The sequence below is a fragment of the Pleurodeles waltl genome, chromosome 7, assembly GCF_031143425.1.
Source record: "Pleurodeles waltl isolate 20211129_DDA chromosome 7, aPleWal1.hap1.20221129, whole genome shotgun sequence".
NCBI classification, from domain to species: Eukaryota; Metazoa; Chordata; class Amphibia; order Caudata; family Salamandridae; genus Pleurodeles; species Pleurodeles waltl.
This window is the reverse complement of record NC_090446.1, coordinates 1187723248-1187748769: the sequence shown is the minus strand read 5'-3', so window position 1 is coordinate 1187748769 and position 25522 is coordinate 1187723248. Positions and strand designations below refer to the sequence as shown.

The following is a 25522-nucleotide window of genomic DNA, read 5'->3' as shown; positions in this document are numbered from 1 at the left end:
TACTCCTGGCAATGGCAGAAGTAGAAGTTCTTCCAGGGCTGGGAAAAAAGTGGTTGGAAGGAAAGTGAACTTGTAAACGTTCAACAGATTTTCACATGAGTAAATCTACACATACATATTTGCTCATGCTAAAATACAGTTCACAAATGTTTTCTAGGAGTACAATTTCCTGGTCTACTTCCGTAAGTTTTTGTGAATTCATGAAAGCTACTAATTTGAAGCTATATACCACGGGTGCACTTTTGTAACTTTCATTAAGAATTGGGTCCCTAATTAGGTCTGGAGTTAACAAAGACACTTTGTTTTTATTAAACTTCTATTTCTCTCTCTATCAGCTGGCTTTATTGTGAGTGATCGCATTTGGCTCTTCCAGCATATTGGCACACAAAGTAGTTTTGTTCAGTGCCAGGACCTACTGTGGCAATCAGTGGTGTAATGAAACTGGAGGGGGCCCCACTGCAAAGAATATGGAAGCCCCCCACCTCCAGACTAGCTCAGGGCAGTTGCTGTGCTGAGGGGGGGGGGCGATGGAGAGGGGCTGTGGGGCCTTTGTTACACCACTGGTGGCAATGTGTGCTTTTGAGACAAAAAAGTTTTTTTCTTTTTGCCAGTGTTTGTTGCAATGGTGAGGGCCTGGCAGCTCCTACAACTATAAAATTTTACAAAAGCCATGTCAAAACAAGACACGCATTGACGAAACCAAAAGACTCATAACAAATGTCGGATAGGTTGGCTTTGCCAGTGTGTGTTTAGTTTCATGCTTCCCATAATCGTTTTGTAAATGGTTACTGATTTTCTATTAGGAATATTTTTGGGAAATACTTGCATGCATCAACACATTTTACTAACTGACGCTTCAAAGAAATAGCACCTAAAATTTCATAGCAGCAAAACTTTTTTTTGCTTGCATTTTTTCTGAACATTTTATTTTGAAAGCAAATCATCACTCTTGCTTACAAGCTTCTGCAAACATTTGCATCTAATCAGAGAGCATTAAGCTTAGCCTCATATTGTTAAACATTTCAAACATGTGTACACTTTATTTTTTACTGGAAGCACTGTCAGTAGTGCAGTGGAACCATAAAACATGTATTCATAAAGCTCACCCTAATAATGAAGGCTTTTCATTAATGAACCATAAATACAAGTTTGAACACCATTAACATATTACCTCAACTGCAGACAGTTCCCTTCTCTGTAAACTGGCAGCCAAAGGGTGTGTGCTGCAGGGGGTTGGGCCTAATTGTCCCAAGGACAAAAATTACATGAAAACTTGTTGCCCTTGACCCCAAACAATATGTCCCTGGTGATAGGAATTCCACATCCTTGTTCTTGGGTCTGTTGTCTAGCCCTTCCAGCACTACAGTCTGCTATGAATAGAGTTCCTCATAGAAGTCCCGGGTCATCCCTTATGATGTCAGTACCATCCTTGTCTAGAAGGGAGTCTACTCCCATGGCCTGTCGCTGCCCTCTCAGTCTGTTGACGAAGCAAATATTCTGCCTAATCTAGGTCAATTCTTGCTAGTTAGGCGCATGCTGTCAGACCTTTGGAACTCAGGTGTGATTTTTGTATGTGTTCTAGTTCCTGCACCTGTTTGTGTAAATACTTTCTCCTGTTGCAGCAGAGTTTATTTGCCACCGATACGGCCATCAGTTACCCCTGCATTTAGGGTCTCCCAGAGGATGGTGTCAGCAATGTTGTTAATGGCTAGGAAGTCTGTTATCTCTTGGGTAGCCCACTTTACCACCTCAAGCCTATGAAGTATGGCTTCCCGCATTCTCCATGTCTGGGAAGTGCATCATGTAGGGGGGATGGGTAGAGTAATGGACACCACGGCGTGGTCTGATAAAGATAGGGGCTCAATCTATGATGCTGGGACTAACGTCTGAAGCTCTCTTGTCCCCAGAAAGTGCTCCAGGCAGGCATATGTTTTATGGGCATGTGAGTAGAAAGTGTACTCCTGAGCCTGGGGGTGCTGGACAAACCATATGTTCCTCAAACCCATTTCCTGTAACCATTGGGTTCCCTCCTGTGAAAGGGCCTAGATGTGACCATATCGGTGAGCCAATCAGTCTAGGTTGTTGTTGAACACCAAATTAAGGTCTCCCACTAAGAGCACCATTCTGTCCTATGAGGGTATTACCTTTGCCACAGCCCGCCATAGGAATCATTCTTGTCTGTTATTAGGGGTGTATAGGGAACCCAGTGTTAAGGGGCAGTCTCCTGCATCACAGTATATGCCTGGGGCCTTCCTTTAATATCTACCAGTTTAGAACCCACCTTACTTCAGAAGGAGCCGGAGACCAATATGGCCATCCCCGCCATTTTTGAGGAGGCGGATGAGAACAACTGTTGTAGGAAAGCACAGGATCGCAGCCTGTGCCAGTTGCCGGAGACCAGATCAGTCTTCCATAGGAGACACAAGTCTGCCCTTATCTGTTTTAAGTAAGATGGGATGGCTCGACGTTTGGACGGGCTGTTGAGCCCCTTCACATTGAGGGTGATTACCTTTAAACTATTGCGCGAAGAATGAGGGGGGTGAAGTGATCAGTTACAGCTACCCAGGCTGAAAACCCATCCTCCCTCTGTTGGACATTGCATAGGCTCTGGCGGACCTTGTCTGTATAGGAATCTGGAATGTAGAGCATTTTCTTGTGTTCTGAGTACCACCCATCCCCACAGAAACATAATACACAGTAACTAAAACATTATCCCTCTAAGACCGGAGGCTCCGGCAATAGCCAGAAGTGTCCCACAGGGGATTCGGGTTTACGGGTCTGTACGGTGGCTCAAGCCCCCTAGCAGTCTGCCTCACCCCCACCTCCCCCACACTCCAATACAGCTTATTTTGATCTGGGAGCTTCAGTCGTGCTCATGTTGCCTCCGGTCTGTCTGAATTGCCAGAGTCTCCAGCACTGCTCCCTGTTCCACAGACATTGGTCTCTGGGTCACTTTGCAGCCTTCTAGGTGAGGCCTTGTCCACCCCTCCTGGCACCATAGGGGTTTCTGAGCTTTCCGTTCTCGGGGACTGGCCTGTTGCCCCCCCCAGGGTACTCCTCAATGTTCAGCATCCAGCAAGCCTCTGTCAGGGATCAAAGCTGGTGAATCTTGCCCTCCTAGCTTCAGATTATTTAGAACCAATGACCCCCAGACTACGGGATGCCTTTGTTCCGAAGATAGGCAGTCGCTGGGCAAAAGGCTTGACGTTTTTGCTGCATAAGAGGAGACAAATCCTGGTAGGATATCAATATGTGCCCTCTGAATTGCAAGGGGAATGTCTTTGGCTTTGCAGAGAATGCTCTCTTTGAGCTGAAAGTCATGAACGGATACCAGTATGTTCGTTACGGGGTGCCACACTCTGTGCACCCTGTCAAGCTGTAGCTCCCTGTCCAGTGGTGATTATTCTAGGATTGAAGGAAAAGCTCCCTCGCATATGCTTCTGCGTCTGTGCCCTCCAGATTGGTTGGCACCCCGATGCTATTGTTTCATATTGACCCTAATTTTCATGGTCTTCAACATGGGCCCGCAAGTCAATCTGCTGGTCCCTGAGCCACATAACCTACTTCTGGAGATGTTCGATTTGATCTCAGCTGGACTCGTTGTCTTCTAGGGTGGTGACCCTATCGCCCACATCCACTATGTCCCGGCGGGCTTCTTTTAGGTTGTTTGATTTGTCTTTTTTAAGTCTCTGGAGGTCATCTCAGAGGGAAGCAAACAGGACCTCAAAGAAGAAACAGGTCACTAGTCCCTCAGTGCCCTCACCCTCTGGTGGTTGTTCTAGGACCAAGGGTGACGGCTGATCCCCCCTGTTGGCCCCCGGCAGATTTGGTCAACATCTCTTTGAGGAAGCGCTCCTTTTTTGCCCATGCTGTGGCCATGTTCACCTGCGGCCCCACGTAGTCCCTTGTGTAGGAAGCTGGCTCTTTATATAGTGGACCAAAATGAGTTACACTGTGCAAAGAGTCCAAGCAATCCCCAGAGGTATCACAGAGGCACAAATGACATTCCAAATGCTCTCTTTTTAGGTAGTATGGTCAATCAGTTAGGCATACTTTAGCAACACAAAAGGATGATGGACGGAGGGCTGAACAATGCAAACACTCACCCCCAGTCACATATCTGGGTTTCATCCATCAGTTAGGCATATCAGAGGGTAGATAAAGAAATCAGACACCAATTTATAAAAATAACACATACGTTTATATACACTTTGATACCAAGATCACAGGAATCAGGTGAGTACTTTTCGAGATATAGATTGTTAGAGTTTTTAATGGTTGACTCTTAGGTCAATATTTGGGTGTGGTAATTTTATCCTATGAGGGAAACATATGTACTGTATTCGGACACTTCACAGCAACTTACAGGACTGTTCTGCAGGAGTTAAGGTGAGTAGGGGACAAGGTCCAAGGTCCCACCAACATGTCACCTAGGGAGACTCTGGGGCGTCCGGGTGCAGAGGAGTGTTACGGAGTTGAGTTTCTCATTTACTTCAATGGGGAACAGTCCGTTCACAAAGTTGCTGCAAGGATGGACTGGAAGGTCAGTCCAGGGAACCCATAGAGGGGCTCGACCCTTGAGGTCCACTGGCACGTGGGGACACCGTTGGTCCACTCCTCCTTGGGATGTATGGCACGAGTGCAGTGGTGTCTTCTAGCATCGGGTACAGTGCTGGAGTTCCTTGGGGGTGCAGGGGGCCTGCAGAAACAGTCTGTGGGTGTGAACTGGGGGTCCAGTCTGACCAAGCCAACAACTGGGCTCAGGTCTCACGAGGATGGGAGACGTGGGGACACCCCTGGTCCTCATCTCCTCAGTCCAGGGCAAACGGGTGCAGAGGTGTTGGGTCTTTGTCTCCTGGTCACTCGGGGCTCCAAGGGGGTCTGCAGAAACAGGCTGCAGGTGCAGTCAGAAGTCCAGAGTGGGCAAACTCAAGGTGGCCTTTGTTAGAAATGGGGTCTTTGGATGGCAGTCAAGTTAACCCCTGTCCAAGCAAGGACTCTCACTCTAGTCAGGTTAAAAGAGAATCACCCTCAGCTAACCCCTGCTTACCCCCTTGGTAGCATGGCACGAGCAGTAGGCTTAACTTCAGAGTGCTAGGTGTAAAGTATTTGCACTAAAACACACCGTAACTTAATGAAATCACTACAAAATAACACAACACAGGTTTAGGAAAATAGAGGATATTTATCTAAACAAAACAAGACCAAAACAACGAATATCCACAATACACAAGTCAAGTTATCACTAAAAATGCAAAAAGAGTCTTCATGTCATTTTAAAAATCAACGCTAACGCTATTAGCGTGAAAATATACCTTGGGTGTGTCAAAAATAACCCACATGATTCCAGAAACCTGCATAAGATAGTCCCCCCTTACAAGGAGGGGGATGACATTAACAAGTGATCTGCTTCACTTGAGAGGGCCTGTATGGTACAGTTGGTCCCTCAAAGGCAGTGGGCTGCTATCTTGTGGCTATCTTTCACTGGTAAGGGTAGGGATAGGCTCCTTACTGTCAGAGAAAGTGATGCTAATAACTACAAAGTTTTGAAGGATGCACTCTTGGATGGATTTGGCTTAACCACTGAACAATACAGGATTAAGTTCAGAGGCACCAGAAAAGAGCCCTCTCAAGACTGGACAGACTTTGTAGACTGTTCAGTGAAGGCCTTGGAGGGTTGGTTACATGGCAGTAAGGTGACTGACTATGAAAGCCTGTATAATCTAATCCTGAGAGAGCCTATTTTGAACAATTGTGTGTGATTTGTTGCACCAGTACTTGGTAGACTCAGATCTGACCTCTCCCCAAGAATTGGGAAAGAAGGCAGACAAATGGGTCAGAACAAGAGTAAACAGAAAAGTTCATACAGGGTGTGACAAGGATGGCAAGAAGAAGGATGGTAAATCTTCTGAAGAGGGTGGGGACAAAGATAAACAACATTCTGAGTCTTCATCAGGCCAACAAAAATCCTCTGGGGGTGGTGGGTCCAAATCCTCTTCTCGCAATCAGAAAAGGCCATGGTGTTATTTATGTAAAGTAAAAGGCCATTGGGCAAGTGATGCCACTTGTCCAAAGAAAAACACCTAGGCTCTCACTACCACAACCCCAACTGCAACCTCTAGTGCCCCTAGTAATAGCAGTGGTGGTGGGAAGTCTACTACAAATAGCCAATCCAAGGGTGTAGCTTGGCTCACTATTGGCAGTGTAGTTGGGGTTGGTCTTGTTAGGGAGACCACAGAGGCTGTTTTAGTCTCTCATGGTGGCATTGACGTTGCCACCTTCGTTGCTTGTCCCCTTAATATGGGTAAGTACAAGCAACTACTCCTAATTAATGGTGTTGAGGTAGAGGCTTAGAGGGACACAGGAGCCAGTGTAACTATGGTTATAGAGAAACTGGTTCACCCTGATCAACACCTACTTGGTCAGCAGTACCAAGTGACTGATGCTCACAATAACACCCTTAGCCACCCCATGGCTGTTGTGAATCTCAACTTGGGGGCGGGGTGGGGTTACTGGTCTAAAGAAAGTTGTGGTAGCCGCTGAATTACCTGTAGGTTGCTTACTAGGCACTGATTTGGAGACATCAGCTTGGGCTAAAGTGGAGTTGGAGGCTCATGCCGCAATGCTGGGCATTCCTTGGCACATTTTTGCTTTAACAATGGCTCAGGCCGAAAAGCAAAAAGGACAGGGAAACTTGGATCCTGGAACAATGGACGAAGTGCTCCCAAAAGCTAGGGGGAGAAAGGGTAAATCCTTGCCCACTATCCCTCCCTCACCAGAAGATTCCCCTTTTAAGGAAGAGGAATCATCTCCCTGTGCATAACCTACACCAGATGAGCTGGCAGCAGACACTGCTGAGCTTTTGGGTGCAGGGGGGCCTGCTAGGGAAGAGCCGAGTGTGGCACAGCAGACCTGTCCCACACTAGAGGGTTTGAGACAGCAAGCTGTCAAACAGCAGAATGGGGATGTCAGTGATAGCCATAAAGTGTATTGGGAAGACAACCTCCTGTATACTGAATCAAGGGACCCTAAACCTGGAGCTGCCAGGAGATTGGTCATCCGTCTGCAATACAGAGAGTTTCTTCTTACCTTGGCACATGACATTCCTTTGGCTGGGCATTTGGGCCAAAGTAAAACTTGGGACAGGCTTGTTCCCCTGTTTCACTGGCCTCATATGTCAGAGGACACCAAAGAGTTTTGTCGCTCTTGTGTGACCTGCCAAGCCAGTGGCAAGAATGGTGGCACTCCAAAGGCCCCCTTAATTCCACTTCCTGTGGTTGGGGTGCCCTTTGAAACGTTACGGGTTGACATAGTTGGCCCCCTTGACCCTCCAACAGCTTCAGGCAATAGGTTTATCCTGGTGGTAGTGGACCACGCCACTAGGTACCCTGAAGCAATCCCCTTGAGGACCACTACAGCTCCTGCAGTAGCAAAGGCCCTCCTGGGAATCTTTTCCAGAGTGGGCTTCCCTAAGGAAGTGGTGTCAGAGAGAGGTAGTAACTTTATGTCTGCATACCTCAAAGCAATGTGGAAGGAGTGTGGTGTAACATATAAGTTCACTACTCCTTATCATCCTCAAACAAATGGTCTGGTTGAGAGGTTTAATAAAACTCTCAAAGGTATGATAATGGGACTCCCTAAAAATTCAGAAGGAGATGGGATGTCCTGTTACCTTGCCTCCTTTTTGCTTACAGGGAGGTACCCCAAAAAGGAGTGGGTTTTAGCCCCTTTGAACTCCTCTTTGGGCACCCTGTGGGAGGTCCCCTTGCACTGGTTAAGGAGGGTTGGGAACAACCTTTAGAAGCTCCTAAACAAGACATTGTGGATTATGTACTTGGCCTAGGATCAAGAATGGCTGAGTACGTGAAAAAGGCCAGTAAAAACCTTCAGGCCAGCCAGGAGCTGCAAAAGCAATGGCATGACCAGAAGGCTGTCCTGACCCAGTACCACCCAGGACAGAAGGTGTGGGTATTGGAGCCTGTGGCCCCAAGAGCGCTCCAGGACAAGTGGAGTAGACCCTATCTAATTGTTGAGAAAAAGGGTGAGGTTACCTACTTGGTAGACCTAGGCACTGCCATGAATCCCCTTAGGGTGCTCCATGTCAACCGCCTCAAACCCTACTATGACAGGGCTGATCTCACCCTGCTCATGGCAACTGATGAGGGACAGGAAGAAGAGAGTGACCCTCTCCCGGATCTCTTCTCCACCACTGAAGCTGATGGCTTAGTGGAGGGAGTAGTACTTGCAGATTGTCTTACTGCTGAGCAGAAAGATAACTGTGTAAATATTTTAAGTCAGTTTTCTGAACTCTTCTCACTGATACCAGGTACCACTTCTTGGTGTGAGCATATAATCAATACTGGAGACAGATTGCCTGCCAAAAGTAATATTTATAGGCAGCCTGACCATGTTAGGGTCTGCATTAAACAAGAAGTTCAGAAAATGTTAGACTTGGGAGTGATTGAGCCTTCAGAAAGCCAGCGGGCTGGCCCAGTGGTGCTTGTTCCTAAACCTCACAGTAAGGATGGTAAAAGAGAGATGAGGTTTTGTGTTGACTATAGAAGGCTCAACCAAGTAACCAAGACAGATGCTCACCCTATACCCAGGAGAGATGAGCTGATTGATACACAGGCTTCTGCCAAGTATCTGAGCACTTTTGATTTAACTGCAGGGTTTCAGCAGATTAAATTATCAGAAGATGCAAAACCTAAAACTGCATTCTCAACCATTGGAGGGCACTAGCAATTCACTGTGATGCCCTTTGGCCTAAAGAATTCACCTGCCACTTTTCAATGGTTGGTGAATACAGTCCTCCAAGGGTTGGAAGCTTTTAGTGCAGCATATCTGGATGATATAGCTGTCTTTAGCTCCACCTGGGATGATCACCTGGTCCACCTGTGGAAAGTTTTGGAGGTCCTGCAAAAGGCAGGCCTCACTATCAATGCCTCAAAGTACCAGATAGGGCAGGGGAAAGTGGTTTATCTGGGCCACCTGGTAGGTGGGGAACAGATTGCACCTCTGCAGGGGAAGATCCAGACTATTATGGAATGGGCTCCCCCTACATCTCAAACCCAGGTGAGAGCATTTTTAGGCCTCACAGGGTATTACAGGAGGTTTATTAAGAATGATTGCTCCATTGAAGCTCCTTTTAATGACCTCACTAGTAAGAAGATGCCTAAAAAGGTATTGTGGACAGCCAGCTGTCAAAAAGCTTTTGATGAGCTCAAACAGGCCATGTGCTCTGCACCTGTCCTAAAAAGCCCTTGCTACTCCAAAAGGTTCATAGTCCAGACTGATGCTTCTGAATTGGGGGTTGGGGCAGTGCTATCACAGCTTAATACTGAGGGCCAGGATCAACCTGTTGCTTTTATCAGCAGGAGGTTGACCCCTAGAAAAAAGCATTGGTCTGACATAGAGAGGGAGGCCTTTGCTGTGGTCTGGGCACTGAAAAAGTTGAGACCATACCTGTTTGGTACTCACTTTATTGTTCAGACAGACCACAAACCTCTACTTTGGCAAAAACAAATGAAAGGCGAAAAACCCTAAATTGTTGAGTTGGTCCATATCCCTAGAGGGAATCGACTATACAGTGGAACATAGACCTGGGAGTAACCACTCCAATGCAGATGGACTCTCCAGATATTTCCACTTAGACAATGAAGACTCAAGTGGGCAGGTTAGCCTTATTGCCCCTCGTTTGGGGGGGGGGGGGGGAGGGATTTGTGTAGGAAAGTACCATCTTGCCTGGCATGTTACCCCCATTTTTACTTGTATGTATGTTTTTGCCTGTGTCACTGGGATCCTGCTAGCCAGGACCCCAGTGCTCATAAAGTGTGCCCTGTATGTGTTCCCTGTGGGGTGCCTAACTGTATCACTGAGGCTCTGCTAACCAGAACCTCAGTGTTTATGCTCTCTCTGCTTTTAAAATTGTCACTGCAGGCTAGTGACTACTTTTAACAATTCCGATTGGCACATTGGAACACCCATATAATTCCCTAGTACATGACACCTAGGTACCCAGGGTATTGGGGTTCCAGGAGATCCCTATGGGCTGCAGCATTTCTTTTGCCACCCATAGGAAGCTCAGACAATTCTTACACAGGACTGCCACTGCAGCCTGGGTGAAATAACATCCACGTTATTTCACAGCCATTTTACACTGCACTTATGTAACTTATAAGTCACCTATATGTCTAACCCTTACTTAGTGAAGGTTAGGTGCAAAGTTACTTAGTGTGAGGGCACCCTGGCACTAGCCAAGGTGCCCCCACATTGTTCAGGACAATTTCCCCGGACTTTGTGAGTGCAGGACACCATTACACATGTGCACTACATATAGGTCAATACCTATATGTAGCGTCACAATGGTAACTACGAACAGGGCCATGTAACATGTCTAGGATCATGGAATTGTCACCCCAATACCTTTCTGGTATTGGGGTGACAATTCCATGCATCCCCGGGCTCCAGCATAGAGCCCGGGTACTGCCAAACTAACTCTCCGGGGTTTTCTCTGCAGCTACCGCTGCTGCCAACCCTCAGGTAGGCTTCTGCCCCCCTGGGGCCTGGGCAGCCCAGTCCCAGGAAGGCAGAACAAAGGATTTCCTCTGAGAGAGGGTGTTACACCCTCTCCCTTTGGAAATAGGTGTTAAGGGCCTGAGAGGATTAGCCTCTCCTGGCCTCTGGAAATGCTTTGAAGGGCACAGATGGTGCCCTCCTTGCATAAGCCAGTCTACACCGGTTCAGGGATCCCCCCAAGCCCTGCTCTGGCGCGAAACTGGACAAAGGAAAGGGGAGTGTGTCCCAGACCTCTGCCATCTTGGATGCAGAGGTGTGAGGGCACAATGGACACCTCTGAGTGGCCAGTGCCAGCAGGTGACGTCAGAGACCCCTCCTGATAGGTGCTTAGCTTTCTCTGTAGCCAATCTGAGGGCTATTTAGGGTCTCTCCTGTGGGTTTCTCTTCAGATAACGAATGCAAGAGCTCACCAGAGTTCCTCTGCACTTCTCTCTTCGACTTCTGCCAAGGATCGACCGCTGACCGCTCCGGGATGCCTGCAAAACCGCAACAAAGTAGCAAGAAGACTACCAGCAACATTGTAGCGCCTCATCCTGTCGGCTTTCTCGACTGTTTGCTGGTGGAGCATACTCTGAGGGCTGTCTGCCTTCACCCTGCACTGGAAGCCAAGAAGAAATCTCCCGTGGGTCGACGGAATCTTCCTCCTGGTAATGCAGGCACCAAACTTCTGCATCACCGGTCCTCTGGGTCCCCTCTCATCTTGACTAGCGTGGTCCCTGGAACACAGGAGCTGGATCCAAGTGTCCCCGACAGTCCAGTGGCCCTTCTGTCCAAATTTGGTGGAGGTAAGTCCTTGCCTCCCCACGCCAGACAGTAATCCTGTGTACTGCGTGAAATGCAGCTGCTAGGGCTTCTGTGCACTTTTGCAAGACTTCCTTTGTGCACAGCCTAGCCCAGACCTCCTGGTCCTTCCTGGGCCCTGGCAGCACCCAAAAACTTCAACTGTGACTCTTGCAGCTAGCAAGGCTTGTTTGCGTCTTTCTGCGTGGAAACAACTCTGCATCCTCCAGCACGCCGTGGGACATCTTCTGACCAAAGGAGAAGTTCCTGGCACTTTCCGTTGTTGCAGAATCTTCGGCTTCTTCCACCCAGAGGCAGCCCTTTTGCACTTTCATCCGGGGTTTAGTGGGCTCCTGCCCCCCTGGACACTTGCGTGACTCTCGGACTTGGTCCCCTTCCTTTGCAGGTCCTCAGGTCCAGGAATCTGTCTTCAGTGCTTTGCAGTCAGTTGTTGTCTTTGCAGAATCCCCAATCTCGACTTTACGGTCTTTCTGGGGTAGTAGGGTAACTTTACTCCTACTTTTCAGGGTCTTGAGGTGGGGTATCTTGGACACCCTTAGTGTTTTCTTACACTCCCAGTGACCCTCAACACACTACACTAGGCCTGGGGTCCATTAGTGGTTCACATTCCACTTTTGGAGTATATGGTTTGTGTTGCCCCAGGCCTATTGTCTCCTATTGCATTCTATTGTGTTCTACAGTATTTGCACTACTTTGCTAACTGTTTACTTACCTGATTTTGGTCTGTGTGTATATTTTGTGTATTTTACTTACCTCCTAAGGGAGTATATCCTCTGAGATACTTTTGGCATATTGTCACTAAAATAAAGTACTTTTATTTTTAGTAACTCTGAGTATTGTGTTTTCTTATGATATAGTGCTAGTGCTGATATAAGTGGTTCAGTAGGAGCTTTGCATGTCTCCTAGTTCAGCCTAAGCTGCTCTGCTATAGCTACCTCTACCAGCCTAAGCTGCTAGAAAACTTCTAATCTACTAATAGGGGATAACTGGACCTGGCACAAGGTGTAAGTACCACAAGGTCCCCACTATAAGCCAGGCCAGCCTCCTACAGTGTGGGCATCACCCTGTCCTAATTTCTTCCACACACAAGATGGTGGAATTTGCTTAGCCCTGTCCATTTTAGGCTGGTCACCCTAGGGGTGTGTCAAGCCTGGAAGGGTGACAGGCCTCTGCATAGCTAATTTCCCACCTGTCCAGATGCCAGATGGGCCCTGGGGCAGGGGGAGTTGGAATCCTTCTCCGAGGAAAGCCAGTTCTGCATATCAAAGGCGGTGGGATTCTTTGATGCTCCTTCCCTTGGAATGCAGATTGCAGGTCATCCTGTTGGGAGGGGTGAGTTACCACCCCAACCAGTGCAGGCTTTGTTTCTGACCTCTAGAAAGCGGAGGCTCTCACCAGGGTAGGTCATATTCACGTCTGTGGCTGCCAGACTGGTCAGTGAGTTCACCAGGGTCGGTAGGTTTTTCAGGGTGCAAGTGTCATCTGGGTGCGAGTATTAATAAATACATCATTGGAATCAGTGAGGGTTTATTAATATGAAATGTTTGATACTAAACTTCCCTAGTGCTAGAAATTGGGTCCCGAGTTAGCAGAGGTATGCACCCTGTCCAAGTAGAGACCACGATCCTAGTCAGAATAAGTCACAACACAACCTAAATTATCCTGTGCTCACCCTCTGGTAGCCTAGCACAGAGCAGGCAGGATTAACTTAGAAGGTGATATGTTATGTATCTGTGCAATAACTCATATAGTAATACAGTGAAAACACCATAAAAAGTATTCCAGAGCAGTTTAGGAAAATAGATAATGTTTATCTGAATAAAATAAGACCAAAACTACCAAAATCCAATATGCACAAGTCAAGATATCACTTTTTAAAGGTTTAAATGAGTTAATCCACAAGAATCAATGGTTGTATCCTTTTAATTCTCAGTACCTGGGATGTGTAAAAAATAATGATGCAGAGGGTCGCAGAGGAGGGGATGCGTATTAAAGTTTTTTCAGTTTTTTGTGGAGCGGCTAAGGCGAGGCGTTGTTTATTTCGACACACAGAGTGATGCGTCGATTTCTGGGAACGCAGCCTTGGTTCCTCACTGCGATGCGGGGATATTTTGATGCCCAGAGACGATGCTTGGAAAATCCAGAACGTGCTGGTCGGATGCAGCAGGAGCTATGTCAGTCCAGTAGGCGATGTGGTGATTTTTCAGCCACGAGGCAGAAGCTGTGTTGATTTTTGCAGGTGTTGCGTCAAATTTCTGACACGCTGGATATTCTCTCTTTGGTGAAGTCTTTCATGGCTCTGAGACTTCAGAACAGGAGGCAAGCTCAGGCCTACTTTTTAAAAGTGGCATTTCTAAAATAGTAATGTAAAATCCAACGTAACCAGTAAGCAGTATTTCTCACTACCATTCCAACCATACCAAACATGACAAGGCTATACCTCTCAGATCAGAAATTGCTACTTAAAGTATATAAGGGGATTATGAGAGGAGTAGGCTTCATAGTAGTAAAAAAAACACTTTGGGGGGTTTTCACTACCAGGATATGTAAAACCTGGAAGTACATGTCCTGTTTTTTACTTAAAATGCATCCTGCCCAATGGCCTACATTTGGAGCGACATATGTAATAAAAGGGGAATTTAAGGTTGGCAAGTAGTTTAAAATGCCAAGTCAAAGTGGCAGTGAAACTGCAGACACAGGCCTTGCAGTGGCAGGCCTGCGACATGGTTTATGAGATACTTACGGGGTGGCACAATCAGTGCTGTAAGCCCACTAGTAGCATTTAAATGTACATGCTGGGGCATACATAATGCACTTTACTAGGGACTTAAAAGTAAATTAAATATGCCAATTAGGCATGAGACAATGTTACTATGTTTTAGGGAGAGAGCACATGCACTTTAGCACCAATTAGCAGTGGTAAAGTGCCCAGAGTTCTAAATCCAGCAAAAACGAGGTCAGAAAAAAAAGAGGACGAGGAAGGCAAAAAGTTTGGGGTGACCATTCAGAAAGGGACATTTTCCAACACCTAGTTTTAGTGAAGCCATCATGTAGCTAGGGAACTCATATTGACCAGTGTCCAGTACATTTATTTAAAATGGCTCCACTCTTCACTTACTATGTCTAAGAATCAACAAAGACACAGCAGGGGCATATCTGCTCTTGCAGGTATGCCCAAACTCGTAATATAATGCACCCTGCCTTAGGGCTGTAAGGCCTGCAGTAGGGGTGACTTACAAATATTACATGCAGTGCTTAGGGGACATGGTACACACACAGTGTACCATGTCACATTTTCACTTTTAGGAAGCAACTTAGCATGCAGCTTGCAATGGCAGTCTGACATGAGGTTGGTGCTGGGTCCCTTACAGTGGCACAAGTTGTGTTGCAGCTCTTCATGCCCCTCTTCAGTACCCATGTCCTAGGTACCAGGGGTACCATTTACTAGGGACTTACAGAGGTGCTAAAGTGCCTGGCCACTTGGGTATTAAGTGACCAGATGTCTTGTTTTGGGGAAGGCACACTGGCACTGGGGACCTGGTTAGCAGATACCCAGTGCACTTCAGTCACAGTTGCATTAAACAAATGCAAAAAGTGTGTGTGTGTGTGTGAGGGGGGTATTGCAACCAGAACCCAGCTTCCTACACCGTGTAGGAGAGGTTTACAGGCACAGATTTTCTACAGGGGCTCACCGCAAGGATGGAGGGGCCATAAGCCAGCGTCACGGGTGTAATCCTGGTTGCCACCTCTGACCTGTGGCTGGTTGTAGTGCTGCAGCCGTAGCTGTGACCACGGGGCTTCTGGGTTGCCCCCCAGCGAATTCAAGGCTCCCTGAAATGCGCTTTCCACTCAGGGGCCCCTCACATCTGGGACTCTCCGGTAACCACAGTCCAAGGGTGGGCTCTGTGGTGGGGGCCAGAGAGTTGTGGCCAGCAACAGAGGGCGGTGAACGTCGATCCGCCCCTGGTCCCAGTCAGCCGCTCACCAGCTATGCCACTTCCACCTCCCCCACGGGGACGAAGTCCGCGGTCCCAGGGATGGCTGCCTCAGGGGCCTAGATCAACTCCCAGACCAGCTCTACCTGTGTGTGTGTGTGTCACAGGGACTCCAGTTACGAAGGCAATGGGGTCCCTGATGTCGGCCCAGCTCCTGCAGACTTCCAACAAGCCCCAGAGTGAGTGTGTGAAGTTCACAAGCAATGCACAATTAGGAGCAGGCGGCAATGGCCAGTTATCCGTGCTGTATCCGTGCTGACAGGGCGCTCCCGGGAAAGGCCTCCCCTTCAGCTGTAGGAACGTGTGCCCAGCTCGTGAGCGCCAATGCTGGTAGCCGCTGGTCCCCAAGAGCCGCAGCCCTTGCCTTGTCTACAGCTCTGCTGCTGCCGCCTCTGCCCGAGCCACTGTCACGTGATCATCTTCAGGGGCCGTGAGGCGTGTGGCGGCGCCAATGACTCAGCCCACTAGTCCCAGGTTGAGGGCTCAGGTGCGCGGTGTTGCTGACAACTTCCGCTGTAAGGGGCGGGACATCTGGCCCTGGATGGATGAGATGCAATCGGCTTTACATTTACCGCGGTCACCGCCATTTTGCTGCTTCCAGAACAGCTCTCACCTCAGGTACTGGTCTCATCCTGGGAAGCTGGATTCCTTGTGCAGGCAACGTCTCCCGATGCCTGGCAGGTCCCAGAGCAGACATGGACACCGTGAGACTCTAACTATGCAGTTGGTAGGACAGGCAGCAGGGCTTGATCAGCAGCGTGGATGGAGGGATGAGGAAAAACATCCTATCCATATGCCATCTTGGCCATGCCCCCTGTACAGTTACAGTTGTTAAAACAATATACCACCCTGATCAAAAGGGCTCAAATACGGCGTAACAAGAATCATCATAGTGAAAATCTATTCCTGAAGGTGACCAACACCGAAACCCTTCCCTTCTATTGTAATCTGTGAGATTACATGTAACCAAATTCCTTTCTACAACCTGTGACGTAATCCGCCTTTAGAGGTCTTTTGGCCTTAATAAATAATATACATAATAAATAGACCAGGCCTACTAATAATCAAACTGTTGGACTTGGCCCCATCTTCAGGGTCATCGCAAACATTTTGCCTTCAGCCTTTCTGTTCTGTTGAATTTGTTTTTGTTGGCTTTACGACTCTAACCTACTAACCGGTGCTAAACAGTTTGTGCTCTCTCCCTAAAACATGGCAGAATTGGCCTACACCTAATTGATACATTTAATTGACTTGTAAATCCCTAGTAAATTTTACTACATGTGCGTAGGTCCTGTAAGTTTAATTCTACTAGTGGCTGGGAAACATGTTGAAGCCTGTCATGCAGCTTTACACTGATATCTGGACTTGGCAAAATAAAACTTTGCGGGGCCTAAACATTCCTTTTCAATAATTATAGGTCACCCCTTGGATTTTAAGCTGCTATTCTGAAAATGCCACTTTTAGAAAGTTGGTATTTTTTTTGGGCCAGGTCAACAGTGCATTTCTGCCAGTAGGCATTGCATAGGACTGTGGCTGCTGCTCCTGTAACGGGTTGTTGATTCCTTCCAGAGATGGAGATAAAGTGGCTTAGGTGTAGACAGGATGAGTTGTCCCGACAGGATGGCTGGGGGGTAGGGCTGTGCTCAGCCCCACTTACACTTTAAAGGGCTTGCCTCAAGCACACAAAAAGGAACCTCACATCAGGTCTGCCCTTGCTATTGTCACCCTAGACAGTTTGAAGCCACGCTCAGGACGGAGGAAGTGGAGACAAATTGGACTTTCCCCACCCTTAGGCTGGCACTGGATGTAAAAGGTGGCACTCTCAGAACCCAAATCAAAACACTCCTGGACCTGTGGAAGATTCAGAGGAAGAACTGCCCTGCTGCAAAAAGAACTACCTTGCTGACTAAAGAAGGACATTTGAACCAGTGTTCTTAATCCCAGGCTATGTAGAGTGGCTCCAAGGGTCAGCTGGCTGACCTCCTGTGTGAGTTATAGGGACACAACATGCTTCCAGGTGCCTCCCTGCAACTGTCCAGCTCACCAGCTGCAACTGGACCTGCCTAAGCCTTGCTGCTGGCCTCTGCTAGAGTGAGTTCTGAGAGGTGCCCCCATATCCTGGAACCTTGGCTGGCATCAGTGAGAGCTCCTCCTAAAATAAAAGAGGAAAATCCTGAAGTTTGGATTCCTCACAACCGCAAACGGGCACATTCCTGCCCATCTCTTGTAATGATATGTGGGTTTTGACCACTGACTCCACACTGCACTTAGCCTAGCACTACACTGTCACTTTAGTGAACACCAGCTTAATTCTGCCTATTGACTTTATCTTAGCATTAGACACTGCTATGTTGAAAGCTGCAAGTAGTTTTCCATATTGTACAATGTGCACGTTTTTATTTTTCATGTTTTTCCCCATCAAGGGCATAGGCTGATAAGAATGTACTCAGACGGCAGGGACTTGTTTTGGACTATCACCTTGGGATTGTGGCCACTTCCGACATGTTATTTTCAAAGCAGGCCTAAAGCAATCAGCATTTTTTGAATAAATAAACTTCTTCAGGGAGAGGGAAGGTCTAGACTTTTCCTTTGTTTGTTCGAAGCATAGGAGGCCGAAACCAGATGGACCGGGGACAGAAAGTGTTTGCATATCTCAGGCACATCCATGATGCTGGAGTGTGCCATCCTTCCCGTAAGGATGATTGATCTCTCTCTCTCCTCGATCGATTCTGGGATCTGGCGATCTGATGCTGAATAGGAGGGAGATGAAGCAGTGATGCCCTTTTCTCATGGTGATGCATATTTTTTTATTCATTATTTGCTTTGCATTATAATATAGATACATAAATATAGATACATATATTTGCTGTGTATATTGCAGTGGCGAATCATTTGTACATTATTTCATTTAATTGCTCTGACCATTTTTAAACGTGTGCGTTCAGCAAGCTAATCTCCTTTTAGGAACCTTGCGTAGTGAAATAATAAATGTCTTCCTTGGACTAAGAAGCGCATGCCAGAGATTTTTTGTCAGTGCATGAGTGTTTCAGCTCGGGCATTAGTGATGCAAAACAACTCTAACGCCCACGATGACCTCCAATGCGAAGCTCTAGTGAGACCTACTCTTCGTGCCAATAGCAACCATCCGCAATAAATGTCAATGCAAAACCTGCACTTCGCGCTACCACTATGACAGCCTGCAATGACTGCCAATGCAAAGTTTCAGCCACAACCAGCTCTTCATGCTACAGCAATGACTGTCTGCGATGCTCGACCTGCTGTTTGCTCAGAAAGCCTCTTCTTCACAGCCTCCTCCAATGCAAGCTGAAACTTTGTCCCAGACTTGAGAAAGTGACACTTCATAGGGACAGACCTTGGGCCATATGTACGAACACATTTTCCCATAGACATAGAATGGGTAAAACCCTTTGCTACATCTGGCCCCTTGTCCCTTAACCCAACCAGAGCTCCATCCTGATCGGCCTGAACATGTGACTTTCTCCCAGTCCAGCGCAGCCAGATGACCATGGAGTGGTGCTTTCTGCTTCTTTGAGCTACTTTCACTAAAAACTATTTTAAAAAATCTATAACTTTGGTTCTGCTGATTTGTTTTGTTCTGCTGTCTTTTTTTTTATTATTAAAATACATTCTCTTTTTCTAAATTGGTTGAGGATTTTTCTTTTGTCGTGTTTACATTCCCTCTAAGTTAAGACTGACTTTTTTGTGGCAAGCTACCAGAAGGTAAAGCACAGGTGAATTTGGTGACTTTTGTGGCACACCCTGAGCAGGATTGTGTTTGTTACTTGAGTAGGACTTCCACCTCTCAACTAATAATCCAGTATCTCAGACAGAACAGATCAATGCATCAGACATAACATTACCCAACACACAAGCAACCATATAGCTGTTATCATTGGCTTGTGACCAGAAACAACTCAGGTCTACTGTACTGAGTGGAACCTTTGCCACTAGGCAACCAACAAAAATATAGTCATAAAAATACAAAGGTGTATAAAAATTACTGTTGGCAAAGCAAATTACTATCTCCCCTAAAGGGCTTAACAAGAATTCTTAGAAGCACAAACTTTCTACACTCATGGTTAGTCAGAGGGGGTAACCAAAACCAAACCCTTGCCTACTAAGGTAATAAGGTAATCTGTGACATTATTTGTAACACAAATCAGTAGGCTTTCATTCTGAGTAATAACAATCCACCCCTGAATGCATATTGACTTTAATGTATACTTTTCACAATCAACATATCAAGGCTACTTTATTAATCATAACTTTTTATAATAAACAAGAAGGCCTATATCATCTATCATTAACTTGTCACCATAACCAACTCAATCTTACTCTGTTGAGTAAAAGCTTTCCACCAGGCAACCATCAGCGAAACAGTTATAAAAGTACACAAGTATACAAAATTACAAGTGGCAAAGCAAAATACGATCACTCCTAACAGTGCTTAACAAGAATTCTTAAAAGTGCAAACTTTCTAAATTGACGGCTTATCAGATAGGATAACCAACACCAGAACCCTTGCCTACTAGCATAGTCTGTGTAATTCCCTGTAACAGAAAATCAATAGGCTTTAATTTAGAGTGATGACAATCCACCCTTAACTGCCTATTGACTTTAAACATGTGCTTTTCACAATCAATATGTCAGGGCTAGTGCATTGATTGTAACATATAATAAACAAGCAGGCTTATAGCCTTTGTCGTTGAGCTTCCACAAGGAAACCATCAGCCATTCAGTCATAAAATCTCAAATGTATGGAAAATTACAGTTGGCAAAACAAAATATTGCCCATCTAATATACCCATGATTTGTTTGGGAGGATCATCAACACCAAAGCCCTTGCCTACTACACTAATCTGTGAGATTCCATGTATTAAAATAACTGTCTGTAGGTTGCAATATAGAGTAATAACAATCAACATGTATATGCCTATAGACTTTAACATATGCTTTTCACAATAAATACATCAGGTTTAATGCCTTTATCATACAAGTTCATAATAAACAGATCAGCCCTTTAGCTGTGATCACTGGCTTGCCACCATAATCTGTTCAGTCCTGCTGTATCAAGTATAAACTTTGCCACAAGCCAAAAAGTGCAATACAAACTGTCTTTTTGGTGGAAGCGCACAAATTTGACCCAATCAAATCCTACACTCAGGCAGGGACGGTGACTCCATTAGGGCACTGGGCGTTGCCCTAGTTATATTTTGCCCCCTCCCAATTAAGTATGAGTAAAGTACTTGTTTTGGATTCTGTAGAATCCTGTGCGGGCTTAATATTGAGACACCATAGTTAGTAGCCAGCGCACCTGTTGCCCAAGTGCACGTCTGGTTGGACAGCTGGCTCTCTCCGGCCAGCCTGACATGCGCACTAGAGACCATTCAGTGTCTCTCTACTTGTTCCTACTAGAGCCTGGGTTGACTGAAAGCTGTAGCCCCCAGGCTCAGTGAATGAGCGCTGAGGTTGTCCGCACCAACCAATCCAGGACAGCAGGAGCAGCGTCTGGATTGGCTTAGAGACTAGGGGCCTCTACTGTATGTGCAGCATGTGATGCAGTGCAGGGGACGGAGGAGGCTGTCTCTCTGGGTCTCCCCTTTTCGACAGGCTGCTGCTAATGCGGTAACGGTATGCTGCACGCATTGATTTGATAAGAGCCCGTTTTGCTTCATCCACACAGGTAAGTTAAAGTTTGTGAGTATGATGACCGTGTAGAATATATATTGTACATGTATTCAGTACATATTATTGTGCATATTTTAGGCAGCGCTATGGTGGCGCTCTAATCAACATGCGTTGATCAGCTGAATAGTACTCCTTTTACTAACCTGAGAAGGGTAAACCCTCCGCAGAATAACCTCATCCATACACAGCTACGTGGCTGTGAAAGAGAATCCTTAAGCTATAATCATCCCCAAAATTCCCTGCATGGTGTTCTTGCCGTCTGAAATGGTTTGAAGGCTTGGTCAATCGTCAGTGGAAAGCCTGTGATAGCATGGGGGCGGGGCAGATGAAGAAGGTCGTTGACTCCTGCTCTCACATCAAAAAGATGTGGGGTCTGAGATTAATAGAAGTTGCTGCACTACCTGACACTTCTGGTAGGCATTTCACTGTTTTAGTTCTTGTAAGCAGGTTACAGCGGGAAACTCATGATTTCCCACAAATGAAGGGCGAGATCTTAATTTCGTGCTTAATAATGCTTTCTATAAAAACAGAAAAACAGCCAGAGACATGTTCCGTGAACTGAAAGAAACAGACTATATTGAAATTGACAACACCTGCATTTAAGGCCTTTTGGGCAGTTCTTGGTGAGATGAGAGGACTGGTGCAAGGGTGCTGTGAACAGCGTATTTTTTTTGGTAGTTAACTTACTGCAACAAACGTTTCCCTGTGTGAGAATAACTGTTGTCTGGGGGGCTCTTTCTAAGATTGGAGGCCTGGTACAAGTGCACTGTTAATAACATTGCATTTTACAAATGGTATGTAGAAGTTATATACCTGTAACAATAGTGGCCCTTCTTATAATATGTTCATGAGAGTTGATTTGACCATTCCCTCGAAAGCTCCTTGTGAGATATGGAGAGATGGAGTGCAAATGGATGGTCAAAGTTGTTATCATACCAGCAGAATTACATGGCGTTTTTCCTTTTTGAATTTTGTATTGTGAAAATCATGTTGATGTATCTTTGCGTTGGCATTTAAAAAAAAAAAATAACGAGCTTCATGAAACTTCTACACCCTTTCAAATACCCTCACAAATATATGAGGATAAACTCCTGAAATCAAACACCTGTGTGCAGTAAGGGAGTTAAGAACAGGGACATTTCAGAATAGTACAGATCAGTTATGTTACTGTAAGAATGGTTATGCAGGTTTGTCAAACTGGTAGTTCTCTGGATAGTTATTTGCATTTACACGAGTTTGTGTATGTTTATTGTGAACAGAGTATTTCAGAATAATCTGTAAAATTCAGTTACCGTAATGTTCTGGATCTTAGATTGCACAGGAGGTTGGGGATGCAGTGAGAGAGAGCACAAGGAGGAGGGATCGAAGGACTAAAGCACTGGAGTAAAGGATACCACAGGAAGCTGATATTCCAGAACGGGAGAGCACGAGTAATGTAAGGGGTTGATTGGCTGGGAACTAGGTGGATATAAGGAGACCTTATGATGTCGGGCTTGCTTGCTATGCTCACTTACCACAGGGCACTAAGAAATTTTACGCCCGCCACTTTCAAATATCGCCAGCAAACACTGCACTCAGGGCAATCAACATGAGGGTGGAGCTTAAACCGCTCTCTCAGCGGCACTCAAGGCCTTTTATTGTTGACTGCATAAAGTCTGGTGAAAGTTGCATTGTCAAGTCGGACCTAACAAATCCATGTACATTAAGGTAGTCCTGGGAATCCCATACTGATCTCAATCTAAAAATTACACTCTGAAGTCCAAAGTTAATGACTGAACCAGAAGGAATTAGGACTGCAATATATTGCTCATGACTGTCCTCCTCCCATATGTGCTGCTGCCAGAGAAACACAAACACTATAAATCCTTCAGTTATCTAAGACACGTTGCCAGCACTACAGTATCATATGCATGCCCCTTTATTTTAGGTTGATCACAATACGTTGTGCATGAACCTCAGTAATTCTGTAGAAAGAGTGAGTATAACTCGATGGATAAATGATCGCAGGAGTGCAGTAACGAATGCTAAAGTTAACGCAAGATATTTAACAGGGTGCCTCAAATAAGTGGCACTTTCAGTTGTACAAACTGGCGTTGACGATGCCTGTTATAACACACGAGTGCCAGGGTACAGCAGCAGACGTTCTGGTTATTTTCACCCGAACGTCATTGTGTCAGTAACACAGTAAAGAAAAGAGACAGCACTCCAGAACTCTCGTCTTTGTAACACGGCCGAAAAAACGAGGTAATACTGCAGGTAAATACTATAACAGGCACACGTGTAGTTTACGTTACCATTCAACCAATGAACAACTGACAGGCGTCCCCCACAGAAAACTATGCAGTAGCAGAACCTTGCAGCCAATAAGCAATTGACTTGGTTATCGTAGGCCACAGCCGAATCCTGTGATCCCAACTGCCAATGAGCGAGAACTTCCTCCAGCCAATCACGTGACTTGACCCCCCTCCCCAACCATTCCTATATCACCACACTTAAATGTCTTAGAATATGTTTCCGCCTACCTGATTCGTGCGAACACTCGTATGGCACAGCTCTGATACTGCAGTCGTAATTACCGTAATTAAGGTACAAAAGCCGTCAAGGAAAGACACATTTACCATCAACGGGTGTCGGTCTCAAATAGATTGTGTATGGAAAATCCTGCCTAGCAGGTGATCACCATAATGCCAGTCCAGAAGAGAAACAAAACGGTTGAGCCCGCCGAAAACAAGAAGAGGGGAACCAGGTAACAAGCACGACGCTCTCATTTCGAGAAACAAGGGAGGGGGTGTGACACAGTCTGTCATTTAGATGAAGGGGGGCAGATACAAGAAAACGCGTTGAACCCTCCCACTCATAACCCCATCTATTGGTGACGTAGGCGTAGCGTCATTCGTTGCAGTACCAGCCCCCCCCTCCCGAAGAACACAGTGCTCCTTTTTATTATAGCGCCTCCTTCCTCTTCACTATGTAACCTGGTTCTTTGCAGTGAAACCTCGGCTTTTTTTCTTGCCTCTAACTCACCTTATAGTACTTATAATGCGTCTCCAGAAGGGACTTTTATCGGGGCAGAAAGTGGGCCACTGATGAAACTGATAGAGACACCTACAATGGAAAGTTGCAGAATGTGTGTGTGTAAATTTGCTAAAATCTTTACGTGTGATTGTATACGTTTGTATATAAGTACATGACATAGATACGGAATTAAACTTTCAGATTTAAACACAATGCAAGCATGTAGGCTGGTGTGTTGCCTCAAACATCAAAACATGTAGGTGGATAAATGAATGTCAGTGGCGGCCGATGGAATTTGAAAGTGGTGGGAAGTAAGAGCAGTGGGTGAATTATTCCACGCGAGCGTAGCAAGCGTGGGCGGAGTTAATAAAGGGGGACTTTTTTCCCCTGAGAAAATTTGTAAAAATTGGTGCAATTTTCAGTACTATTTCTATGATAAATTAACCAAAAATACAGTTCTTTTATGCTCTCATAAAGGCAAACTCTTAAAATATTTCCTAAAACTTATGGTTTGCCAAGACAGTCTGACCTCCAAAGGGGTCTAGGGTACCAGGGAGGCTGCTTGGGCTCTACACATAAGGTAGGATCGTAAACGTTCACAAAGAAAACGCACTTTAATTGTGATGCTAGGCAGTGCAGGCTGGCCACCCCTTTTTCTACATCAGCTATTCATCTCTGATTACACAGTAATCTTCATGATATATTAAGTAGCTACGAGTATAAGAAATATCCATTCAAAACAAATATTTATTTTTTAAGAAGCCAACAAAAAGTTTGGATTCATGACAGAGGCAGTTTTGTTAAAAATGCCGAAGTAAGTATTGTACTTAAACTAGTTTATACATCGCGCTAAAGCCCTTGGTTCATTATAAGTCTTGTTTCTTTCTAAAAAAAAAAAACCTGAAACTTTTTATGTATAAGCAGGCTAGGTATAATTGTTAAAAAAAATAACACGTTTTACTTTATTTTAAATATTTGTATGTCACTCTCAGGCCCTTGTGCTAGTCAGTACAATAGAAAAATAAATAATGAATATATGTTGTACATTTCATGGAATATCCATTAAAAAAATACTATATTTTTAAATGCAGACAAAAACATTTTAGGTAAAAATAAAATATGTAAATATGCAAACACGAACGCGACTTAGAGTTGGCTCTACTCAGATAGAGAATGCATGTAGAGGATGGAAAGTAATGAGCGAATCATTCAAAGGAAAAAAGATGCAAAGTTTTTAGGCACCAAGAGTAGAAAGTGAGACAGCAAGCATCCAGAGGATGTGAAAACTGTAGACAGAAACATCATTATTTGCATGTAAAATAGCGCTATATTAGGTACTCTTTATACACCATAGAAATAAGTGAATAGTTTGTCCACTGCCCGGCTGCTCCTAGACCACAGCTGAAGCAAGGAGAGCTGATCAG

The 25522-nt window shown here is 45.7% G+C and overlaps 2 protein-coding genes across 6 annotated transcripts in view; one reads left to right on the top strand and one right to left on the bottom strand.

Annotated features, from left to right (window-relative positions):
- HEXD (hexosaminidase D) overlaps positions 1-25522 on the bottom strand; it is a 238406-nt gene that overhangs the window by 166534 nt on the left and 46350 nt on the right. The window contains exon 1 of one of the 5 annotated variants that reach the window (XM_069200282.1): positions 23606-23742. The exons of 2 other annotated variants lie outside the window; for them this stretch is intronic. The gene's annotated coding sequence lies outside the window, so the exon portion shown is untranslated. Of the gene's footprint in view, positions 1-23377; positions 23521-23605; positions 23743-25522 lie in introns of those variants that run through there. 2 more of the 5 variants (XM_069200288.1, XM_069200284.1) reach the window with 2 other exon arrangements.
- OGFOD3 (2-oxoglutarate and iron dependent oxygenase domain containing 3) overlaps positions 23692-25522 on the top strand; it is a 1107281-nt gene continuing 1105450 nt past the window's right edge. Inside the window, exon 1 of the mRNA XM_069200289.1 lies at positions 23692-23829. Within this exon, the coding sequence (XP_069056390.1) occupies positions 23768-23829 (62 nt within the window). The 5' untranslated portion in view covers positions 23692-23767. The remainder of the gene's footprint in view (positions 23830-25522) is intronic.